This window comes from Vombatus ursinus, unplaced genomic scaffold, assembly GCF_900497805.2.
Source record: "Vombatus ursinus unplaced genomic scaffold, bare-nosed wombat genome assembly UNPS02014802.1, whole genome shotgun sequence".
Classification (NCBI taxonomy): Eukaryota; Metazoa; Chordata; class Mammalia; order Diprotodontia; family Vombatidae; genus Vombatus; species Vombatus ursinus.
In genome coordinates, this window is record NW_020954580.1 from 5,803,227 (window position 1) to 5,811,065 (window position 7,839).

At 48.4% G+C, this 7,839-nt stretch overlaps 1 protein-coding gene across 1 annotated transcript; it reads left to right on the forward strand.

The window, feature by feature from the left end:
* Positions 1–24: 24 nt before the first annotated feature.
* On the forward strand, positions 25–7,707 carry RNF25 (ring finger protein 25). Its single transcript, XM_027873591.1, has 10 exons — positions 25–248; positions 1,833–1,907; positions 2,169–2,271; positions 2,363–2,430; positions 2,926–2,995; positions 5,443–5,514; positions 5,610–5,750; positions 6,095–6,184; positions 6,582–6,716; positions 6,883–7,707. The coding sequence occupies exons 1-10, from the start codon at positions 25–27 to the stop codon at positions 7,435–7,437; spliced, it is 1,533 nt and encodes a 510-aa protein (XP_027729392.1). The 3' UTR covers positions 7,438–7,707.
* Positions 7,708–7,839: the final 132 nt, after the last annotated feature.

Genomic DNA, 7,839 nt, shown 5'->3' on the forward strand with positions numbered 1-7,839 from the left:
CGGGCGACGCGGAGGGAGGGCGGGATGGGCCGCTCCATGGAGGCACTTCTGCGGGCAGCTCCGAACCGTCGCCCCGCCGCCTCAGGCCCCAGCGAGGACCCCGGCGTCTACGGTCGCCTAGTAACGGCGGCTGGCCGCCTGCCCCTCGGCCTCTCCTCCTCCAGGCCTACGGCAAGGTACTTCCGGTTCCGGCGCAGGCAGCGGGAGGAGATGGCGGCGGCCGCGGCGGCAGCCGGGGAGGAGGACTGGTAACTGCCGGGGACGCGGGACCTGGCTGGCGGCCGCTCCTGTCCTGGGGCGGGGCGGGCCCACGGCCGCCTCCTGGAGGCCCGGGGAGGGTTTGGGGGGACGGAACTCCAAGGCGGGGACACCCCGGGGTCCGGTCGCCGAGCCGGCCCACGCCTCCAGCCTCGTCCGACCGGGTGTCCGCCTCCTGTTGACCTCGAGCCCCGCGGGAGCCGGCCAGGCCCCCCGCGACCCCTGCCGAGCGCCCGCTCCTCCGCCCCAACGACCTCCTGCAGCAGTGGGACCCAGAGCCAGGCCATGGCAAGGGGGGCTCCTGGAAGGGGCGGGAGCCCCAGAGCTCAGGGGCCCCCAGACGGGGCAGAGGACTAGGGGGGTCTCTGGCATCCCCCACTCCCACCCTTCCACCGTGTTTCGTGTTGGTAGGCATTGACGTTCATGGGGATGCAGGCGCCCCCAAAGCCAAGTAATGGGGCTTAGTCATGGGATTCCATCATGGGTGGAGTTGTAGGCACATCTAAACTAATCATCAGGGATCTTGCTGCTATTATTAAATATCCTTGCCTTGTGAAGCTTCGGGCCTGATCTGTAGAGGCTAAACCACAGTCAGCTAGAAGTAGGGCCCTACATTCACTTAAGGTGTTTTGCTAACCAACTATCCCCTCCACCCCTTATTTTAGAGGGAGGTAAGTCGGGGGAGGTGGGGAGGTGGGAATACAAAAAAGCTTGTGACTGTTTCAATTTTTAACACCCATAGGAACAGGTCAGGACTTAAGAGTCTGTGTAGTTTCTTGGGTAACTGATAATTATGTTGGTGACTACAGTGCTACCGGCCAGCATTCATGCTTCTGGTTTAGAGCAACTAGAAGCCATGTAATCCAACCACCTCATGTAAAAATTAAGTTTACTTGCCCAAGATTACCCAGATAATAAATGACACTGTTTAGAGTTGAACCTATTAACTTTCAACCCAGATATATACTAAAAGGCCAACTGGTTTGGGTATCTGAAGGCTTGGATTCTCATGCTTGCTTTGCTTTTTATCACCTGTGTGATCTTGGGCAAGTCACAGTTTTTCTGGGCCTCCGATTTCTCATCTATAAGATGAAAGAGTTGGATTTTGAGGCCTCTTCATTCTCTATAATTCTGTTTTTATATCACTCACTCTTGTTTCCTCCCATTTTGAAGTAGGTTTGGAAAAGGAATGACCTGGGACCTAAGAGATGTGCTTGAACTACTGTGCTTCTCAAAACAGCAAGGTCTCTCCTCTAGGGCCCCTGTCTTCCTTGGGCCCTGATTAGGTCCCTCTTTGGGAAAAGGAGGGTCTCCTAACATTTTTCCATTTTCGGAAAGCTTACAGAAAGACAGCAACAAATGTGATTTTTCTATGTAGTTATAAAAATCCCCAGGCCTGTGATAGCCATGAAAAATGATCCCCAGCTTGTGGAAAAGGAAGATTGAAAATGGCTTAGAACCTTAAACCAGGCCTTACCACCAGCCCTCCTCTCCAGTACCCTCTAGGATAAGCACCCTTCCTCATGGGACTACAGTAAGGAAGGCTATGGTACATCAGCCATCTCTTTCCCCAGGGTTCTACCCTCTGAAGTGGAGGTGTTGGAGTCTATCTACTTGGATGAATTACAGGTGGTTCAAGGAAATGGAAGGTGAGTACCCAGCTGGCACTGAGAAGGGCTTCTGGTAGCAATAAGGGAATGATCTTTACTCAGGCCATCATCTAGTCCTCAGACATTGTGAGAAGTGAAGGAAAATGTTCCTCAAAGAAATAAGGGTGATACCTCTAAGTTACCATAGGACAGATTCCCTTCTCATTCCTCCCTAGAGGGAGGTAATTCTCAACTCACCCCACCCCTCACCCCCAGTTCCTACTCAGTCCCATCTTGGATCATCATAATGACCACCCACAGGTCTTCACCATGGGAAATCTGCATCACTTTGCACCCTGCCACAGCTGAAGACCAGGATTCACAATTTGTCTGTTTTACCTTGGTGTTGCTGGTCCCTGCACAGGTAAGGTACCTATTGGGTGACCACAAATGGAGGAGAAATGCTGGGTTGGGGAGAGAGGGCACCGCGCACTGATCTGGTCTCTCTTTTCCAGTATCCCAATGAGGTGCCTAAGATCTCTATCCGTAACCCCCGAGGACTCTCAGATGAACAGATCCACAAGTAAGTGTTGCACTGACCAACGTAGGTTAGAAGTAGGGCACATCTCACATGGGTTAAGGGTACCTTAGGGTACGAACGTAGGATGTCTCTTTTCCTTTTTCTTTTTTTAAATTTATTTTGATTTATCAATAATTACTTCCATAAGCTTTTAAATTTAAAATTTTTCTTCCCCTTCTATCATGCCTCCCTCCCCAAGAGGGCATGCAATCTGATATAGGCTATACATATACATTCCTATTAAATATATTTTCACATTAGTGTTGTAAGTAAGAATTAGAACCAATAGGAGGAACCACCAGAAAGAGGAAACAAAACATAACAGAAGAAAAAAAAATAGCAAATAGCATGCTTCGATCTGCATCCAAACTCCATAGTTCTTTCTTTGGATGTGGATAGCATTTTCCATCATGAGATCTTTGGAGATGTCTTAGAGGATTATCTTTTTTCAAGTAGAAAGGAACTGTCCTAACATTGGGATTGGGTTTTCCTTTCCAGGATCTCACAGGCACTGAGTTGTGTGGCTGAGGCTGGATTGGGCACTGCTGTGCTCTATGAACTCATTGAGGTGAGCTGGGCCCTAAGGAAACTTCCCTCCTTTCATTCCAAAGCATTTTAGCCATGGGTCTAGAACAGAGGTGGGGAACCTGCTCCCTCTAGGCCACATGTGGCCCTCTAGGTCCTCAAGTGCAGCCCTTTGACTGAATCCAAACTTTTATTTTATTTTTTTAAGACAATTGGGGTTAAGTGACTTGCCCAGGGTCACACAGCTAGTAAGTGCCAAGTGTTTGACCTGAGGCCAGATTTGAACTCAGGTCCTCCTGACTTCAAGGCCAGTGCTGACTCCAAACTTAATAAAAATAAAATAATAAATAATTATTTATTTAATTATCAACAAAAATAAATACTAATAAAAGAAAAATAGAACTTAATAAAAATTAAAATCCTCTTAATAAAAGAATTTCCTCTGTAAAACTTGGACTCAGTCAAAAGGCTGCACTCAAGGCCACATGTTCCCCACCCCTGGTCTAGAACCATTCATTTCTCCTAAAGTCAGTTCAGCCCTTTCCCTTCTTTTGGGTAAGACTGGTCCAAATTGATGGAAGTCCTATTTTAAAAGCCCTCCAAAGGTGGAGGTTCTATAAACTTCTTCATTTGTTTACTCCACTATCTTGAAAGCTGACAAGTCTAAAAGAATAATTTTTTTGTCTAACATAGTGCTTCATTCATTTCCTAATTTTTCTCAGTGGTGAGAGAAAAGTAGCTGAACAGATGGATCATCTTTATGTCTGAGACTTCAGTTTAAGATAGTGTGTGCACTGGTGCTACTGGAGATAGAAAGGAAACAAGATAGTCCCTATACTCAAAACTTACCTTCTGGTAGAACACACAGAACATCCACGCAGCAACACTTCACGTTTACATTAGCATTTTAATGTTTACAAGGCTCTTCTCTCACAAGGAGAGGGAGAAGCAGAGGCAGGAGGCAGGAGGCGGGGGGGGGGGGGGGGGGTGGGGGAGGCAAAGAGAGATTCCCTTTCCTCTAGACCACACTGCCTCATACCATATCTTAGCAACATGAATAAAAGCAAATTTCAAATATCCCAGCTCTTGCTGAAAGACCTTATCTTTTTATAATTACCCTTTGACTTTTTTTAATATCTCAGTTCTAGCTACTTTTCATGGGTAGAAAAACTAAAAATCTCTTAAGAATCCCAACCCAGTCATCTGAAGTTCTCTGGAGAAGGCAAACCTTGCATCAGTCTGAGAGGGATTGTAGGGAGCGTTTAGGAGGATGACTAAATTAGGCTTCTCCTTCCCTCCTTAGTCGAGACTTTATAATGTGGCTTTCCACTTTGAAATGGAATTCAAGAGCACTGAGTGCATCATATAAATGGGGATAATCATACTGCTGTACTACCTGGCTCATAGGGATTTTGGGAAAATCAACAAAGTTACTATGTGTGAAAGTGCTTTGTAACCCTATAGCTCCAGTAGAAATAGGGGCTGTTGTTTTGTGTACAAACACTAAAACATTTCAGACAAAATAGGACTTTCAAGTTATCTGCCTTTGGGATTTAACCAGACTTCTTGCACAATCCCTGAAGTCCAGGGTCAGCAGTGGAATAGACTAACCCTCCAGGGACAGCATTGATGCCAAGTAGAGAAATCATCAGCTGAGATTAGTCACAAAAGCTTCTTGGGGGAAGACAGGTTTTAAAGCAGATAGAGAACACGGATTGGTCTTTAGACAGGCAAGATACTAACATGATGTGCTTATATTTAGAACCTTCAAGAGCTGAGGAAGCCAAAGTGTCTTCCTCAAAGTAGATGTTACAGAGTTCACATACTAAAACTTGTACGCTTACAGACAGAAGAGTACCTCAGGCCTTTGCTCAGAATAGGCTCTCTATGAAACAGTTTTCACAAGCTTGGTTACCACAGATTAGAAGCACAAATTAAAGGGAGAGGCTACTACAGGCAGATCCCCTGACAGCAGTGAGAAGGGACAGTTTGAAAGCCTGGCAATAAGAGGAAAAAACTATTAAAAAGCAGGCAAGAAGATCTAAAATCACAGCAGTCTTTGAATTATTCATTAATGGGGTCTAAGGGCCTCACTAGAATATACCTCAGTATAGTAATTAATGATGACAACTAGCAAGAAAGTTATTTGTCTTATAGTTTAAGAAGAGAGATGTATAGAGTGCATTTTAGAAAGTTTCTCCACCCTAAATGATATTTTTTAAAAATAAAATGATGCCTAAAATTCTTTGCTGTCTGGAAAACAATGAGAATAACTTATTCCCTGGGGATTCCAGGAGGCTAAGGCTTTGCCCTAAGCAGTAACTGCCATAGATGGCGAGTACATTAATAGCAGAAATGGAGACTCTATCCAGAGTAGAGCTTCCTAAATAGAAGACTGCTGGAGCGCATCCCCCTGGCCCCAACTGTGGGGCTTATGAACTCAAGCTGAGTGCTCTCTCTTCCTTCTTCCCCACCCGTTTCTCTTTCTAGAAGGGGAAGGAGATCCTCACGGACAACAATATTCCACATGGCCAGTGTGTCATCTGTCTCTATGGCTTCCAGGTCAGTGCTCCTAGAAAGCGGGTGCTAGGGAGGAGGAAAGGGAAGTCTGGGGAGCCTGGCCCCACCATGGCTAGCGGACTTCCCTCCTTCCTCAGGAGAAGGAAGCTTTCACCAAGACCCCCTGTTACCACCACTTCCACTGCCACTGCCTTGCCCGCTACATCCAGCACATGGAGCAAGAGCTTTTGGCTCAGAAAGAGGAACAGCAGCAACATCCAGGCTCTCCGGCTGAGCAGGTAGAGACTGTGTTGATCCCTGCTTCCCCGTTGCCAGGCCTGACTGTCCCCAGGGCCCTAGCTTCAGAAAGGGCCCTGGTTCTGGGTCTCCTCCAGGGGCAGACTGGGATACGGGTGCGGTGCTTGTTTTACATAACCTGCATTTCCAAAATAGGCCTTTTCCCTTTTCTTTCTCTTCCCAGTTAGCCCTTCTAGCAAAAAAGGGGGAAAAAAATATTTCAGCAAAACTAAGACATATTGAAAAGCAGGACATCTCTAGTGTTCCACGGTCAAGGAAAGGAGAAAGGCACCGTCTTACAACTTTTCTTTGGGGACATATTTTCACCAGCCCTTTTATCTGGCAGGGTGTTGGTGTCCAGTGTCCAGTCTGCAGAGAGCTCCTGGTATATGACCTGGCCACACTGCAGGCAGCTCCCCCACCTCATCATCCTCTGGTAAGAGGGCCCCACTTACTCTTGAATTAGGAGGGGAGGCATAAACTCATTGAGAGATTTCAAGAAGGTGGAAAGGATGGCTTCACCTCCTAGAAATGCCTTCTCCAAAATGGTGCTTCACCTGCCTCTGAAAGAAAAGGCTTTGAGGGGCAGCTAGGTGGCACAGTGGATAAAGCACCTGCCCTGGAGTCAGGAGGACCCAAGTTCAAATCTGGCCTTAGACACTTGATACTTACTAGCTGTGCGACCCTGGGCAAGTCACTTAAACCCATTGCCTAGCCAAACAAAAAAAAAAGTGGGGGGGGGGCTTTGAAGTGGAAGGTTGGTTCTGATGACTGGATGCTGACAAGAAGCAGTCACAGGGAAGCAGGAGTCAGTTCACCCTTTCTTCCTCCAGGAGCCATACCAGCCAGATGCAGAGAGCTTGAGACAGCAGGAGGAACGCCAGCGGCTCTATGAGAGGCAGCAACAGCGTGGGGGAATCATAGATCCAGAAGCTGAACGGAACCGTTACTTCATCAGCCTCCAACAGGTGAGGAAGCTGGCCCCTAACCCCACCACACAACTCGGGTGTGCATAGCCATGTGTTGTTTTCAGTGAGGAGGCTTTGTAGTGACAAGGAGGGGACGGGTGATCTCAAGCTGGGGCACTGTACTTGAGGACCCTGTCCTCATTCTCCTTCGCTTTCCTTTTTCTAGCCCTCCCCTGTGGAGCCTGAGGTAGCCCTGGATGCCTCCAAGGGATCTCAGCCACCAGGTGCCCCTGCCACAGACTTGCCCACCCCACAAGACATCCTGCCAGTTGCCCCACAGTATACAAGAGAAAGGATCTCGGGGGCTGGGCCCAGTCAGCAAGGGCTGAATGAGCTCCAGAGAGCTGAAAGAGACACCTCCAGGGCATGCCAGACCCCCGGGCAGCAGTCAGAGCAGAGAGACCTTCGGGGAAGTGGGAACTCTGCCCCCAAAGACTCCACTTGTACACAAGAACTGCCCCCGCCTGACGGGCCATTCAAAGAGCCCATGGACCTGAAGCCAGAGCCTCAGAGTCAAAGGGTTGAAGGCCCCACCAAGGAGAAGGGGGCTGGCAGCTGGCAGGGGCCCCCAAATCGCAGGAACTGGGAATGTGGTCGCTGGGAACGTTCCAAAGGCCGGACGCCTGGCTCTTCTTACCCCCGGCTGCCTCGTGGTCGGGGAGCTTACCGGCCTAGTGCTCGGAGGGAACCTCCTGGCCTGGAGCCAGAGGAGGGTTCCTAGCAGGAATGTTGGGGGACAGGGAATAGTGGGTGGGAGGGAAGCAATGAAGAGTATTGGCCCAGCTCAGCTAACTTTCTGCTTGCTGGTGCCTCTGTAAGTAAAGGGTCTAGTCTTTAGGAGCTATATCCCTGCCAAATTTGTGATGGAAGATGACGGGGCAGCCAAGTTGGCAGATTAATTCCATAAATCCTTCTGTATTTGTATGGAAGTTGTGAGGGCCATGAATGCTAGAAAAAGGAATGCACCTGTAAACTTGTTCTGTCTCCTCAACTGTGGCTGTTTCTATAGGACCTCAGGGTGAGTGGGCGTCCCTAATTAGTAATGATATTCAGACAGCTTCTCCCTACCTTTTCCCCCATTCTTAAACACTACAAGGCAAATTAACCAGAGGAGAGGCAAAGG

Coding starts and splice junctions, on each gene's coding strand:
- RNF25 (XM_027873591.1), top strand. CDS start 25: ATGGGCCGCTCCATGGAGGCACTTCTGCGGGCAGCTCCGAACCGTCGC. Junction 2,272..2,362: donor TGTTGCTGGTCCCTGCACAG/GTAAGGTACCTA, acceptor TCTCTTTTCCAG/TATCCCAATGAGGTGCCTAA. Junction 5,751..6,094: donor CAGGCTCTCCGGCTGAGCAG/GTAGAGACTGTG, acceptor TTTATCTGGCAG/GGTGTTGGTGTCCAGTGTCC.